Below are 16,645 nucleotides of genomic sequence, written 5' to 3' on the forward strand. Positions count from 1 at the left end.
AACACGGCACCAGAAGACTCTGGCATTTCTGCAAGTTATATCTGGGAACACTTCCTGCCTAAATGAAGAGGCAACAGAGGTGGTCCCACAGCCACCGTCTGGCAGAGCTCAGAGCATCCTTCCTCCTCTGGTCTTGCAAAGCCGGGGATAGGAAAGGTCCCTGTGCCTCACTGACTAGCCCATGTGGGAAAAGAGGGGAGTAGAGCCAACCTCTCTGAGCCCAGCTTGCCTGGGGAGATGCTGGTGGTGTAAATGGCAGGGGTGTGTGTGGAGGACACAGCCTTCTCACACATGTTGGTTCTCTTTCAGCTTGATGAGCTTCAGAAAAAGCAACATGAGGCCAATTTCGCTGTGGCTCCTTTAAAGGTACTATGTCTGTGAGATCAGTATGAAATGTCTCTTCTAAACAAACAGAGTTCATATTTCCCCATTCTAGATCTTCAGTCCATCTTTATTATTTAAAAAAAAGACACATACACACATGGGAAAGAAGAGAAATATCACCCCCAAATTCCCATTCAAGTCTAGAGTTTTCGTGTATTTTCTTCTGATATACTTTACATGTGTCTGAGATCCCACCACATCTGTGGTGTCTGTGTCCTGCTTTTCCTGCTGGAGAATAATCCAGGAAGGCTGTCCTTGTCTGTCCCAAGCCCCGAATCAGCTGTTTGTGCTGGAGAATGAAACACCAAATGCTGTAGTTCATAAAGCTGCCGGGGCCCTTGCTCCATCCATGGTCAGGTCTGTCTGTCCGTCTTCCCCTCTCCCGCCCTCTTTTGTTTTATTAGAAGGGTTTTCCCTACAGAGCCTGACATGTCTTTAGGACAGATTCCCAGAAGTAGCCCTCATGGCCCAAATGTTCTTTGCCATTCGGATGTGTCATTTGCTGGAAACCTCCGATATGGCACCCGAATTTGGGAAGGGCACCTGGAGGGCCTGCCCTTTTCTGTCCAGTCTCTGGGTGGGGTACAGAGGGGGCCCTGGCCCCACTGACTTACCAGCCCCACCCATGCTGGGTCCTTGGTTTCCTTAGATGTTAACTCAGAATTGTGAGCCACGCCATCCGTCAAGCCCTTCTCCCTCCCAGTGCTCCCACATCTGTCAGAGGCTCGGGTCTACTACGGTTGTGATGTGGCGTGACATTCATTCCCACTCAAAGCTTGTTCTGACACCCCATGGATGTCAGCAGTGGAAACAGCAACCCTAATGCCCTATGAAAATGTGAAGCTTCTGCGCTCCGCCCCCCCTTTTTTTAATCATTTCCTTGTACCTTTTACTTAAACAAAGACCATAATCCTTTGTAAACTACGAAGGCTGCCTTATGCCAGGGACTCCACACAGTTTGTTCTAAGGTCTATGAGCAACATGGCAGGAAAGGGGCACGTGAGCCCCACTTTACAGATGGGGAAAACTGAGGCTCACAAGGGAAGTGACCTGCCCATAGTCACACAGAGCTACTTGGTAGCAGAGCCATGATTTGAATGCAGTTCTGTCTGAGGCCAAAGGCTCCCCTCAGCCACATGGTCCCTCTGGGAGGTCATGAAGAGCCCCCAGTAAAGTCACTGTCACCACGAACAAGGCCTTGTAGGGGGAGCTGCAGTTACTATGTTCAGCTGATGCAGGCCAAATGCACGAGGCCCTGATGTTTTGGGGAGTGTGGTCCAGGGGACCTGGGGAGCCCCACCCAAGGGTGCTGAGACCCCCAACCTCCATACTGCCCTCTTGCCAGTATGGGGCACCTAAGGACCACTGCCTGGGGGATGTGCCCAAGCCTCAGGGCAGGAAGTCCTGGCAGGAAAGCATCATCACCTCCTCTTCTGATGGAGCAGAGCACACCCCAGAAGGGACAGAGACTCACTTGGGGCCAGTCTTGAATGACGAGAGTCTGTAACCCCCTCCAGACATGTACAGATGTGGGAGGTCATTTCATGGAAGGGTCACTCACTCATACCATCCATGTAACAAATCCTTCCCAAGGGCCATGCTGTCCCCAGTGATGGCCCAGCGATGGCCCAGGGATCCAGGGCAGTGTCACCCCAACCTCAAGGAGCTCCCAAGCTATGTGGGAGACAGACCTACAAGTATAATATCAACTGTTGGGATAGAAGGAGCTGGGAGCCAGACAGAGAGGGACACCAGCCCCTTCTATCCTGGTGCCCTAAATGATGCCCATCATACAGATGAGCAAGTCAAGGTCTAGAGAGAAGCTTGGTCATAGCTGGTCAGTGACGGAGTCCACACTCTTGAACCCCTGATCCTGAACTCCATATCCAGAGAGCAGTGGGGGAGTCCCAGGGAGTGCAACAGTGTGGTGACTTTTTTCAAAGCAGTTTCTGGCTTGTGGGCGCAGGAGGAATTGCAGGGAGAGGGTTGAGCCCAGGCTGTGCTGGGGAATGCAGAGCAGGAATGTGTTGCCCCAAGCCCAGCCCAACCGCTCAGCCCCAGAGGGTGCCCTGCATTGGTGGACCTACCTGGCTATGTCTCCACTCCCACCCTTTCAGGCCAAGCTGGCTTCCCTGGTCCAGAAGTGCCGGGAGAGGAACCACCTGATCACACACCTGCTTCAGGAGCTGCGCAGACATGGACTGGAGGACCAGCTGCTCTCTGAGATGGCACAGACCATGGTGGACGACGTGGCGCTGGCCGAGTATGCAGCCACCTTCCCGGCTTTGGGGCTCCCTGAGGTAGTTCTACAGACACCGCTGTCCCTCTTCTGGTGGGAGCTGTGGGGCCATGAGCTTCCTGCCCACCTGCCTGAGCTGAACTGTTCCTCATTCCCTCTGCCCACTGATCCCACCCAGAACGCGCCCAAGACTCCTGCTCCGTGGTGGCACCTATGCTCCCAGCGGGTGCAGGAGGCTGATCTGGGTGTCCTTACCCTTAAAGGCCTCACAGCCCGAGGCCGGGGACAGACACACAAATAGCGTCAGTTCAGGGTCCTGCATGAACTGGGCGGTTTCTTCCACCAGGTGGTGCTTTCATGTGTGCCCCAGGGCCTTAGCACTCACCACTTTCCCTGGCAGGATTCTGGTCTGTCCCGCAGCCTTCAAGACACAGCTCAAGCGTGACCTTGTCCAGGGATACTTCCCTGGGTCCCGCTGAACACAGAGGTCACCACATCCTCTGCCCTCTGTGGCATGTCAGAGGGAGTTTCCCCTGCTGTTGTAGGAGCTTTGCCAGCTCTTCTTCAGCAACTTCATAACCATCTCTAGCTTCCTAGTGCCTGGACCAGAGAAGCTGCTCAGGGAATACTTGTGCATGAATGAAATCAGGAGCTAACTGAATGAGGATCTCCTCTCCTAACTGCCATCCGAAGAGGAAATTGAGGTTCAGAGAGATTGGAAGGCTCACTCAAGGTCACGCTGCCCCCAGGCAGTGTGCATGGTCATTGATGCCAGTTCTCACCCAGGTCAGGCTCTGAACAGCAGCACCTGGGGTCTCTGTGCCTGGTACAGTGGGTGCTCAGCTGAGGCTGTCCCCCATCCCCCTCACATACAGGCAGGCACACAACCTCATTCCTGGGGACCAGCCAGCAACACCCCAACAAACGCAGCTCCTGCTGTAGACATAGCCGGCCCTGATTTCCACGCTCCCCCTAGGCAACTTAACACCAGCTCTGTTCCTCCACTCCTTGGCCCTTCCCAGCCCAGCTCTGCAAGTCCCACCTTCTCTGTCCCTTCTGTTCCCTGGCAGCCGTCAGAGGCCCCCCTCGTCCCAGCCAGCCACAGTACAGCCCAGGAAGTGAAGTCCTGGAGACTCAGGGCCACATGGTGACTTGGTTCAGAACCAGAATTTGAGTCCAGAGTCCCAGACTCGCAGTCCTGTGCTCATCTCTTTGCACGAATGCTCAAGTCTCTTCAGTGCCAGCATAGGGCTGAGGAAAGAAGTCAGCGGCTTATTGAGATACTTGGCACAGTCTCTGTGTTGACCAAAGCAGGAGGAAAAGCAGAGTTCCAGGGTATGGGATGTAGTAGGTGTCACATGCGAGGGCCAGCTGGCTATGTGCTGAGGGGACCTCATAGTGGTGGGAGCCCCACCCTCCAACAGCTGCTTTGAAACTTAGAACTGAAATGTTCTCTGGGATCGGATAGGCTGACTTACAATGACCAAATTCATAGAGACTGATGTATAAACCTGACCACTAATTTATCAGTTTCCTGTGAGAACTAGAACCATATGCAGGCTGATATACTGGATGGATGGATGAAAAAAAAAATGTCAGCATGTATTTCTTCCCTGAAATGGTGGAGTTGTCTGGAATTTCATTCATTCATTCCTCTGTTCATTTGTTAGTCATTAAACGTTTACAATCAGAATCTCCTTCTGGAGACTGGGATGAGAACAAGGAGAATTAATGGTACCATCAGCCTGCGTCATTTATTTCCTATAAGGATGTGCTCCCAGGACCTCGACATGCCTCCTGCTGGGCCAGGGTGTCTCCCCAAGACCTGTTGAAGGCCATGGCTACTTAAAAGCTTCTACTGTTCTGATGTGGCTTTGAATCTGCCCTGACTCATTTTGCATTACTTTACAATTCTGCTTTCCAAGAACACCCCCCATTTTCATTACTGGGTGGGGTAGTGGGGCGTCTCACTGTTTCATGTACAAACAACAAAATCCACAGATACCTAGCACCCACTGCCATGCCCCAGGCCTGGTGCCAAGTGCTGGGCAGAAGCAGTGAAGCGGGCAGACCATTACATGCTCCGAGCCTCAGTTTTGCCTTCTGTAAATTGGGAACAGTACAGCCTATGTGCCAGAGTTGACCTGAAGACAGATAATCTGTTAAACACCCCATGCAGGGGATTCCACTGGGTAGGAACCTGGTCCTCGCATGGGCGGCTGTCAAGAGGGCACACCCTGGAGTCAGGAAGCTCCACCACTGCCTGGCTGTATGGCCTTGGTGGGGGGACGGTAAGGTGTACCCCTTACGGTGCATGGACACTTCCCCCTGTGCTTCGTGGAGCTCACTCAGGGGGTCCTCCTGCAGGGAAGGAACCTCATCGCCCCTTACCCAGTTAGGAAAACTGAGGCTCAGAGGTTCTAAGTCTGGCTCAAAGACACACATCTCTGGGTAGTTTTCTAGCTTGGGCTTCTCGGTGTGAAGCAGCTTGGCTGAGTCGAGCTGGCCTTTGACCCCAGCAGGGGGCTTCTGGGCCCAGCCACTGCAATGACATGGGAAGGGCAGTGTAGTGGGTGCACATGCGTTATTGGGGATCTGGGCCGCAGCTTGGGGTTGGGCTCATCCCATGTCCTCAGGGAATTGGTCCCTCATGTTGCTGGATGGCCAGCCCCCAGGGTGCAGCCTCTAGGCAGTGACATGTCTAAGAACCCAAGGGTGGTGCTCCAGGCTGGCTGGAGGTGCTGGGTGCTGAGGGGAGCAGGAGTGGGAGACTGGAGTGGGTGGGAGATCACCTGTACTTCATTTCTGAGTGAGCGAGGAGCCAGCATCGGTGTCGGAGCAAGGTCCTTGTGCTTCTGGATGGTGGATGCCACAGGCACGTGGGCTGTGGGTGCCACGCAGGCTGTGCACGTGGCAGCTCATTTAGTTCAACAGTCGGTGACTTGGTCCGTGAGAACTGAGGGCCAGACAGCTGAGCAGGGCCTTGGGAGGGCACCAAGGCCCTTGAGGGGGTGGTGGCAGTTCCTCCTGCTGGGCAGCTAGGCAGGATGTGGGCTTTGCGGACACCAACTCTCATTTCAGAGAACACAGGTGGAATTTCTGATGCTGGTTGTGGACCCTGCCTTGCAGCCTGGGAGCCCTGCCCAGCTGGCTGGGGAGTCATGGGTGGGCTCAGGGGGATTTACCGGAGCAGAGGGAGCACTGAGGCTGGGCATCGGGGCCGTCTGATGTGCCAAGGGTGGCCTTGTGGAAACATCCCTGGGAGGGGCTGGACCCTGGAGACTCAGGTTGTCTGGCCCCTGCCTGGGGAAGGAGACCCAACCTGACCCCAGACATCCAAGGGAGGATGGGCTGCCATTCGTTTATTCACTGGGCATGGTGATGACAGCCAAGACTCAGCCCTCCCTGACACTAGCATGTTCTATGGATTAGCTCACTTCATCCTCTCAAAGCCTGCTTTATCAGTGGGGAAGCAAGGCCCAGGGCAGTCAAAGAGCTGGGCAGGGTCACACGTGGGGCCAGCAGGCTGGGGTTCATTGCTATGTCTGTCTACTCTCCTGCTCTTGGAGGAGGGGCTCACACCTGCAGCAGGTCCCTCAGGTCAGTATGCACCGCCTGTCGAGTTGATTTCCTCACACTGGTGGGGCGGGTGATGGATGGGAAGCCTTGGCCCTCTGAGCACCTGTGCCTTTTCCTCGGGGCTATGTGTAAGTCTCAGTTAACTGGGGCAGCTATAACAGAATCTGATAGGTGGGGGCTCTCACAGTTTTGGAGCCTGGAATTCAGAGCTGAAAGTGCAGGCGTGGACAGGGACTGGTCAGGGGGGTGGGGGCGTCATCTGGACTGTAGCCTCAAGAAGATGGAGGTCACTAGGGCAAGAGGCAAGGGAGCTGCTTGTTTCCCTTCCTCTTGCCCTGCTTGTTCCTCTTCCCTCCACCTTCTGGAAAAAGCTTGCTTTCCTCTGGGTATTGTCAATGAGCTCTATATATGGGCGTTCAGAAATGGATGTCACCTTAAAAAGAAGCAGTGAGACTTGGAGTCCTGAACTCCCCTAATTCATTAAATCAACGACCCCAGGCTTGGGCCTCTAAAGATCCAGGCAATTATTTTCTCTTTTGCTTTTTATGAAGTTTAGAACATTCCCCCAAAAGTTTTCATGGAGAGAGAGGCAGGGGGAGCGGAGCACATAGGGTGCATTTTTGTACCCTGAGTGGGCGGGTGAGTGGAACATTCAGTAGCCATCCATTCTCACTGTATTCCAACAAAACCCCACACAGGACATAGTAGTGTGTCCATTCTACAGATGGACACAGCAAGGCTCTGGAGTTCCACTAACTTGGCCAAGATCCTGGGCTTGGTGAGAGGCAGAACCAGGATTCAGCCTGAGAGTGCCTGGCTCTCAGCCTCCCCGGGCTGGTGGGAAACATGAGGAGTGGGGAGCAGGGGAGGGTCTCTAGAACCCTAATCACATGCTGAATACAGTGCCACGTGGAAGCCAGTGGGACAGGTCTGAGGCTGCTCTGGATATGAAGGTCAAGGAAACCTCATTCGCATGTTGAAGGAGTTTACATCGAACGAGACACACTCTAAAACTGGGAGCAAGGGGAAGCATGCATTTGGAGCACTGGCAGTGAGCAGAGGAGAGACACTTGATGGGGAAGAGGCTTCCTGGAGGAGGAGACACACACGTCAGGCTTGGAAGGATATAGAGGGTTTGGGATAGTTGGAAGGACGGAGTGAAGGCGCTTGAGGCCCGGAGATCTGCATGCAGGAGGGCACAGAGGTGTGAACAGTGAAGGTGCTGGAAGACACAGTGTTTCCAGGGGTGTAAGTGCCAAGCACTAAGAGGAGACAGCGAGCGTGCACAGTACAGAAGACTCCAGTAAGTGTGGTGTGGGTTATGGTCCAGCCATAGTCTGTGCCCTTGGGCATTAGTCCCTGGACTCATCAATCCCCCTTAGAGGTGACAAATGGCCCAGTTGTCACAGCACAGCACATGGAGGGGCCAGTGAGTAAACTCTGCCAGGTAGAGTCAGGGAAGCCTTCATACAGCAGGGGACATTAGAATGAGGTCGTGACACTCACATAGAAGGTCACCAAAGAAAGAGAGGGAGAGAGAGGGCAAGCGCTGGGGTCCTCAGGCAGGTGCCCAGCCTATGTGACTGCTTGGTGGACACGGTATTGGGGGAAAGAAGGTATCCCAGTGACACGGCATGCAGGGCCCCTGGTTCACAAGAAACAGCCAGAAGGAGGCACGCTTTGGGCCGCTGGTCTGAAATCTGACCCACCTTGAAGGCCAGCACTGATCTTGTGGAACCAGTCAGGGGTTGCCTGGCCAACTAGCCAAGCTGCTATTGCCACCTCACCTCTTATCAGCCCCGTGTGGTCATGGGATCCAGGAGGGTCACCACTCAGTCGATGGGGTGGTGCAGGGGACTCAGGTTCAAGCCTGACCTGAATTTCTGGGCGCCTAAGCCTGGGATCCCAAGGGGTCGCTCAGCAATCAGTTTGTGCAAGGTGTTGGCGGGACCTCTTGGAGAAAGAGTATTTTTCTTGGAAACTCTGCCATCCAGCTGCCCTCCTTTTTTCCACTTTCAACAGCACTTTCTAAAACACATTAATCACAGGCTCTGTTTGGAGAATTAATTCGGGTATAGGAAATGCAATCGTTTTCCTGCACCTGTCTTCCCTTAGAGCGAATCCCCCTCCTTTGTGGGTCACAGGGAGAGGAGGGTTGGGTGGATCTGGCCAGACAATGTGTTTTCTGCAGGGAGGGGTGAGCGGCCTGCTTCATTCCAGTCACGGCCACCTGCGTGAGGCTTTTTCTCCTGAGCCGTTCAGAATAACTGCTGAGATGTCTTTTCTTCCAGACCAGCCACCAACCGGATGTTGAGCCCGAGAAGGCAGCTGCTGTAAGAGGTCAGTGCGATACTCAATTAGGAGTATCTGTGTGCTCTGACACGGTCCCAGTCAGCAGGACGATCTGACAGGTAGGCCAGGGTCCAGTGTGGACCCTGAAGAATGGGAGCCCGCTTTCTCCCCCCTCTCCTTCCCCACTTGGCCCTGCGTTCTCACTTCATGATATAAGCAGAACACAGGAGGAAAAATACCACCTCTGCAGAAGTGGCCCAGTTCCTCAGCCCTGTAGTTTCACTCCTGGAAATTCATCCTAAGTGACTAATTCTCTGTGCGGAAAAGCTCAGTGGACAGGTGTATTCATGCCAGCGCGTTTCTAATAATGAAAAACTGGTGGTGGTCGGGGGAGGCGTTCTCCAGCATTGTTAATTAGCCTGTAGACTCTGCAAAATATTGATCACTAAAATCATGCCGCTAAGCATCGTGTGATACCATAGAAATGATGATATTCTCCGTATTTTTAAAAGGGAGGGAGTGAAATGTTTGGGATGGTTGCACAGATAAAGCTGGATAAGCACATCTTATGGGCTTATAAGTGGATGATTGGCAACTTATATTAGCAGATAAACTCAAATTCTAATGGCGGTTACTTAGAAAGATGGTAACAGGGTGATTGCTTGTGTTCTGTTATTTTTATTATGTAAAAGGAAATTAAGATGCTACCTGGGGAAGGCAGAATTTCCCTGGTTAAGCGAAGTGTGCTTCCAACATGGGGGAAGGGAGGCCATCAAAGGATTTGTTTACGTTTATGTTCATATCGGGGGCTCAGTAGGTACTAGGAGAAAGTCTGGAGGGTGTTGACTTTAGGCAGCTGCTCACCTAACAATTCACTTACTGTACTTACAGCTGTGTAATCTTGGATGAGTTAATTAAGCTCTCTGAGCCCCAGAGTCTTATCTTCTAAAGAAGGATGATAGGACCTTTCTCAGGACTGTCTAGGGCCTGACCCAAAACGAGAGATATTGCTCTGTCTTTGTCTGGTCAGGCTGGGCCTGTCCTCCTGTACCTTCCCCTCCTATCCTTGCAGTCTGAGTGGACATCTCTTTTCACAGCTGGAAGAACATAAATTCCATTTGGTCCTGTATCTGCCACTATTTTATACCAGTGCCCTTCCTTTTCTGGGCTCAGCTTCCTCACCTTTAAAAGAAGGAGATGTGATAGATTGATTGGGTTACCTGTGCATTCAACATTTCTGGAAGGCTGCCATGTACCAGACCCCCACTAAGTGTTGCAGGGTTCACAAAGATGGGTTGGCTTGCAGAGGTGGTGGTCCCTGTGTTGGATGAGCTGGCAGCTGGGAGGGAAAGCTGAGACAGGCAGTCAGTTTTCTAGGATGCCCATGACCATGGTGGGACCATCAGGGGGGTATGGATGAAGCATGTGAGGGTTCGAGGAAACGCAAGAGGGCCTCTGCCATGGGATTTGGGGAGCTTGGAATGACAGAGACTGGGAAAGGTTATTCCAAGGCTCAGGAACTTGCTGATTTTTAAAATAGATTTCTGGATTGAGGCTTAACTGAGAATACTCTCTTCTAGCTCAGAAATACCACCTGAATCCCAAAATGGACAGTGTCCTCACCCAAAGACCTCTGCATTCAGAGTCCTGGCCTGTTCCCAAGGCTGAGTGGCCAGCACAGACGGCTCGACTGCATTCTCTGAAGGTGAGAGCACATCAGTCATCTAATTTCTTAGATCAGCTTTTTTATTAAAAATATAACACACATATGGAAAAGGACTCAACTTGTAAGTATACAGATCAATGAACTATCATGGAGTAATACCCAAAAAGCCATTATGTGGTTGAAAGCTGGGAAATGCCCAGCCCCACAGAGAGAGACCCCTTGGTCTCCCCTCCCAGTCTCTGTCTATTGTTTCTTTTTTTAATTTGTGGGTTTGGTCAAGTCCCGTGTTCTGTGCCTGGTTATTTTTCATCGAGTGCTGGACATCATGTATGAAAAGTTAAAGACATCATTTGAGGTTCTGCTTGATACTGTCTTCCTCCAGAAAGGATTTCCTTTTGCTTGTGATAGGTATGATGCCAGGACAGAGACCATTCCTCATGTCACAACTGGTTCAGAGATGAGTTTCAGAATTTTCAAGGTCTGCTTTCCTTCCTGTTCACTCTTACTCCTTGAGCATAGCCTTTTGGGGGTCCTGACCAGAAGCCTGTGGTGTTTATCAGCACCTTTCATCCTTGGCCCTTGTCAGTCCCATGAGGCTCTCAAAAGCTCCCCTTAGCCTTCTGCCTCTCAGCCACTGGCTCTGCCCTCACTTGGAGGGAAATACACGGCCATGCCCCCTACTCCTGGATTCTCTCCTTGTTTTCCATTTTAGTCCCCCAGATCCTGACCATCTCGGTAGCTCTTGAATGGTTTAGATAGATGCCGAGTAATATTGCATCCTGCTTTTCCGGTACTTACTGGAAGTTCAGTCTGAATTGTCTTAACCAGTTCTAGCCAGAGGAGTCCTCTCTTTTCCCAGACAAATCGTATTTTAGTTGTGAGGTGTGGAGTCTGACAGGCCTGAGTTCAAACCCCAGCTGTTGTTTGGTGTGATGGTGGGCGGAATACTTAACGGGTCTGTGTCGCCACCTCCTCGTCTGTAACATGAGGGTAATACGCTTACTGCTAGTATGAGCACAAAATCAGGGAAGAGGGCAGAATATGTGTCTGAACAAGAGAGATGCTCAAAAGGAAAGAAAAAAACACCAGCCATGACTCAGGAGGCAACCAATCTTATTCTTAGCATTTTATCTCAGCCTACTGGCCCTTCCTATGGCTTTTCTCCTGCCTCCATAATATTATTTATTTTTTTGTCTAAAACCCGGAGAGAAGGACACCTGGGTGGCTCAGTCAGTGAAGCATCTGCCTTCGACTCAGGTCTTGATCTCAGGGTCTTAGGATGGAGCCCCACTCTCTGCTCAGTGGGGAGTCTGCTTCTCACTCTCCCTCTGCCCCTTCCCCAAACTTGTGCTTTCTCTCTCTCAAATAAGTAAAACCCTTTTTTAAAAAAAGATTTTATTTATTTATTTGTCAGAGAGAGAGAGAGGCAGACAGAGGGAGAAGCAGGCTCCCGACTGAGCAAGGAGCTCAATGCTGGACTCAATCCCAAGACCCTGGGATCATGACCTGAGCCGAAAGCAGATGCTTAACTGACTGTGCCACCCAGGCATCCCAATAAACAAAACCTTCAAAAAATAAAAATAAAACCTGGAGACAGTATTTCTCCCGGAATTGTTGAGACAGGTCAGCAAAATCATGCACACTGTTCTGCTCGGTGTAAGAAGAGCATTCAATAAATGCTAGCTACTGTTACTGACCTTCTTAAACCTTTTCTTTCTTTTTTTTTCTGACTGGTGACTTTCATTTTAAGTTCCTCATCTATAGGTTTATTACCTAGGAATGAAAACTTTCTTTCCAGCTCTGGTCTTTTTCTCGGAAAATTACTCTGACTTTTGATCTTTGGCCTGGCTTGTCCCAAGCAGGTCAGAGGCATTCTAGACAAAGGGAACAGTGCCCACCAAACCAAAGATAGAGAGGTTGGGGGAACTGTGAGCCATTAAATGTAGCTGCAGCACAGAGTAAGGCATAGAGAAGAGTCTAGGAGAACCCAGTGATGATGTGGATGAGAACAACGATGGGAAAGAAAACCCCCACTCTTGCCTCTTCAATGCTTGCTTACTATGTACAATGCACTGGCTTTGCCAGTCCTCATGAAGGGCTTACAAAATAGGAATCCGCATTAGCTCCCTTTACCTATGAGAAAAGGTGAGGGGCAGAGGGGGTAAACAGCCCACCCCAGACCACACAGTTAGCAAGTGGCAGATCTGAGGTCCCATCCAGGCAGCTGGTCCTGGAGCTGGTGGGACCAGATCAAGTGGGGTCTTCCCTGGGGAGATGGGAGCAGTCCCTCCTGCCCCCGGTGCAGCCCAGTCTGGAGTTCACTGAGGAGAAACCCCTCCATGGTGTGCTTTAGGTGGTGCTGGCCGGAGACTGAGAGCGGTCCTCTTAAGGAAGTAGTCAGAGCAGAAATGGGGTGAATGAATGGGTGAAAAGCACGCCTCAACACTCGCATGGTTCCAGGAGTCTCCATTGCTTTTTGACTTTCTTCAAAGTCATCACCACACACTTGGGATGCCACTGGATGAAAACCCTTCCTTGGTTGGACAGAATTTCAAGCCCACAGGACATTTTTATGCCTTTGCTTCGAGTTGACAGAACGTTGATGTTGACATTTCTGTTCCCATGCTTTACCCAGCACCTGACCATGGCGGGCCTTCATGAATAATTGGAGAGAGGGGCTGGGTGGCTTTTTCTCTGGAAGGTCACAGAGGCCCCTTGCCCTTACCCCCAGCACTGCATTCTTAACCCCCACACCCCCAGTTCAGGTGTAGTTCTGCTCAGTTGTAAAGGACGTCAAGGAACAGAGCCCTCTGCCTTGCAGAAAAGCAGATTGCAAGCCATGGATATGGGCTGGCTCCGGGTAAGAGCTTCCTGTGGGGGAAAATGCATTTGTTAGGTAATTACACTGGGGGATCAGTGACCTGTCAGCAAAATGAGGTCATTTTTGAAGGACAGTAACTAAATTTATCACATGTCAAAATTCTATTATTTTATGGTTGAGCTCAAATCCAGGAAAAAAAAAAAAAGCAGCGAGGAACCTAAAATTGCACAAAAATATCCCGAGAAGGCTGGTAAACCTTTGGCGATTGAAGAAATATTTGTCCCTATGTCACATCACCGTGATCCTGTCACTTGGCCACTGAAGAGCCTTCAGCCATCCTGTATTTAGCAGCAGACTGTAGTGGTGAACATGTGGGCTCGGGAGACACCCTGTGGCTTGGGCTCCAATACTGATTTTTGTCTCCTATTGACTGTGTGGTCCTAAGCAAGTCACTTAACCTCTCTGCGCCTCTGTTTCTTCATCTGTGTAATGGGATAATAATATTAGTTACCTCTCTGGGTTCAAGACTGAATGAATCAATACATATACATTGCTCAGCATGATACCTGGCTCATCACAGGGGCTCGGTAAATGTTCACCATTGTAGGTTGAGCCGTGTGAAATATTATATGCCTCTTTCCTACAAAATCTGTGTTTTCATAAGGTTTAAACTATTCTTATTATGATGATAAGTCCAGATTCCTTAAGTCTCTGTTTGCATTCCATGAGTGCATTACTCCACACGGAATGACCCTCGGTTTTTAACACTTCAGAATCCCGCTCCTTCCCTCAAAGTCTGGCTCAGATACCACCTCCTCCAGGAAGGCTTCCTACTTCTCAGTGTGCAGTGGGTGCTTCTTTCCTGGGGGAAGTTCCCCTGGCAGCTGTGTGGGCTGCTCTTCCAGGTCCATCTCTGCAGAGGACCTGCCTGGAAGTCTGTCTGCTTGCCCCCCCCCCCGGGTGGGGAGCATTGTGGGGGAAGGGCTGGTCCAGGCAGGGCCCACAGGGCGGTGCTCAGTGACCCTTACCCCCTCTCCTTTCTTGCTTTGCCTTTCTCTCAGCCAGCTTCCATGGGTGATGCTGAGAGGGCGCTGAGCATGCACCATGGCCCACTGGTCACTGATCCCCGCCTTGGGGTCACTGGAGAAGTTTGCTCCATTCTGCCTGTCTGACCAGTGAAGCACAGACCCACGAGTCTATCCACTGGAGGACTGAACAAGGATGGAAGTAGGACTTGTACTGCTGAGCACGGGGGTCCTTCCTTCCTGTCATTTGCAAGGATGGCATGTTATAAAGATGATGCTGGGCATGAAGGGCTGAGAAGCTGCTGGGGGAGCTCCAGGAAGTGTGAGGTTTTGAGGTCGGGTGGCTTGGGTTTGGGCATTGAGCCAGTCATGCCAAAGCTACGTAGATGAGGTTGGCATCTCGTTGATGCCAATTTCCTTCTGATGGGATGGTCACCCTCTCTCGACCCTGCGAACCAGAAACCGTAGAACAGACACCTGCTCTATGGGGACAGCCATAAGCGATTGTCTTGGCAGACGCCTGCTGGATGACGTAGTGGGAGCCACCCCCCAGCCCTTGGCTCCTCCCCCGCAGCACCATGAAGATGTGGTGTGCCTCGCTGAACTGTCATGGAAGGAAGTGAGCGATGCAGGAGGAGCCCTAGTGGGAGGCGCAGAAAGTGACCTATAATGTTCCTTATCATTGCCCTCTCTTCCCTGGATGAATGTGGGATTGGGGGCTTTTATGAACACATAGAAACAGAGACCATTTCATTCTGCTCTTGCCTCCAGCTGCCCCTGCCCTCAGGGTGGATGCCTGCTCCTGGCGTGTGCCCGGCTGCAGACCCTGCCGAGCCAGCGCTCCCCTCACAGTCCCTGAAAGAAGAAGGTGGACCCTCCTGTCCCGTCCCCCAAGCCGATGGCCTCCTGCCACCCTCTGAGCTCCTGAGTCCTGCGAGGATCCTGGCTTTCCACAAAGAGCTTCGGCAAAGCATTTGCAGCAATTCCCAGGTCCATAAATCACCTCTGGAGTTATAAATTTAATAGAACCACTCAAGCTCTGGGGCCGTTTCATAGACTCCATAAATATTTGAAGCCGAACCTTCAGACACTGCTTTAAGAAATTGGTAGCAATCAAAACTCTCATTCAGTGGCAAGTGGTTTTGCCTTTGGCTTGGGGGGGGTCTGTTGGTTGTCAGAGCTTGGAGAAATACTGGACTGTGCTCGCACATTTTGAGGGCTCTGGCTTGGGCTAATGTTAAGGCAACAAAGAGAATATTTACTGTACCCAAACCTATTGAATGATGGGTCCGATGGTTCTCCACTGGGCATGATTTTCCCCAAAGAGGGAAAAATTTGGCAATGTCCAGAGACATTTTTTTTTTAAGATTTATTTATTTATTTATTTGACAGACAGAGATTACAAATAGACAGAGAGGCAGTCAGAGAGAGAGGAGGAAGCAGGCTCCCTGCTGAGCAGAGAGCCCGATGTGGGACTCGATCCCAGGACCCCGAGACCATGACCCGAGCCGAAGGCAGCGGCCCAACCCACTGAGCCACCCAGGCGCCCCCAGAGACATTTTTTGATGTCTTAATGGAGAGGTGCTCCTGGCTTCTAGTGGACAGGGCCAGAGATGGTGTCACAAGTCCCACGATACACAAGACAGCATCCTACAACAGAGATTGTCCCACCCAATGTCAATGGTGCCGGGGTTGGGAAGCCCAGACTGGTCCCATAGCTCCTAACATTGCCAGCCACAGAGAACCACCCTCATGCCCCACCGCCGTTGTTTTAAAAGATTTTTGTCTACTAACAGAAATTCTTGACTTAAGTAATTATATATTTGAAATTTTAGAACATTAAAACCAACCAGAACTTTCTAATAAGCCCAATCATTCAACAGACACTTGATGTCTAAAAGGTCAGGGTTACCTTCCTAGTGCTGTTCCCTTCCGGAAGCTGTGGTCACTGAGAGATGAAGGAGACCTAGGATGCCCAGGGTAGCAGTCAAAGCATGAAGATTTTATTTTAATGTAGTTTAACTTTTACATTGAAAAGTACAGAGTTCCCCCATACCCTTCAGCTGGCTTTCTGTAATGTCATCATCTTTTATACCTAACCACACCACAGGGACAGAAACAAATGATTTATTTGGCGGGAAACTGGGGGAGCCATTGATACGTATGAAAACCAGGGCGATCAAGCCATTGTCAGCAGGCTGAGCTGCTACCCTCTTGATTAGCCCAATAGGCTGGAAATAGGTGATCACAGCCATACCCCTGCCCTTGGACTGATTTGCCAGCAGACCTACCCAACCATTTGTTCAGTGAGCATTCAGTGGGAACGGCCCTGCAAGGGTCCTTGGGAGGCACTAGGAAGCAGAAACAAAGAAGATGCGGTCCATCTCTGTCCTCCAGGACCTCCAGGCAGTCCTGCCGCCCCAACACCAGTGCTCAAGGAACCCCAATGTGGGAAAACACTGTTGTCATCTCGCTGGGTCAACCACCACTACCGCCCTGGGGATCTCCAGTGGTCACTAATGGTGTGAGACCTCCTCCAATGTTGCCTTTCCTGCCTTTATCTGGGGACAACGCCATCAGCTTTGAGCATCAGGAATGTGATGAGGAGAGGATCCAATCGGTGAAGCTGGGGCCCAGCC

At 51.3% G+C, this 16,645-nt stretch overlaps 1 protein-coding gene across 1 annotated transcript in view; it reads left to right on the forward strand.

Annotated features, from left to right (window-relative positions):
- C1H4orf50 (chromosome 1 C4orf50 homolog) overlaps positions 1 to 15,023 on the forward strand; it is a 45,627-nt gene extending 30,604 nt beyond the window's left edge. Inside the window, exons 9-13 of the mRNA XM_059372304.1 lie at positions 310 to 366; positions 2,502 to 2,684; positions 8,494 to 8,542; positions 10,075 to 10,199; positions 14,778 to 15,023. Of these exons, the coding sequence (XP_059228287.1) occupies positions 310 to 366; positions 2,502 to 2,684; positions 8,494 to 8,542; positions 10,075 to 10,199; positions 14,778 to 15,023 (660 nt within the window). The remainder of the gene's footprint in view (positions 1 to 309; positions 367 to 2,501; positions 2,685 to 8,493; positions 8,543 to 10,074; positions 10,200 to 14,777) is intronic.
- Positions 15,024 to 16,645: the final 1,622 nt, after the last annotated feature.

Source organism: Mustela nigripes, chromosome 1 (assembly GCF_022355385.1).
Source record: "Mustela nigripes isolate SB6536 chromosome 1, MUSNIG.SB6536, whole genome shotgun sequence".
NCBI lineage: Eukaryota > Metazoa > Chordata > Mammalia > Carnivora > Mustelidae > Mustela > Mustela nigripes.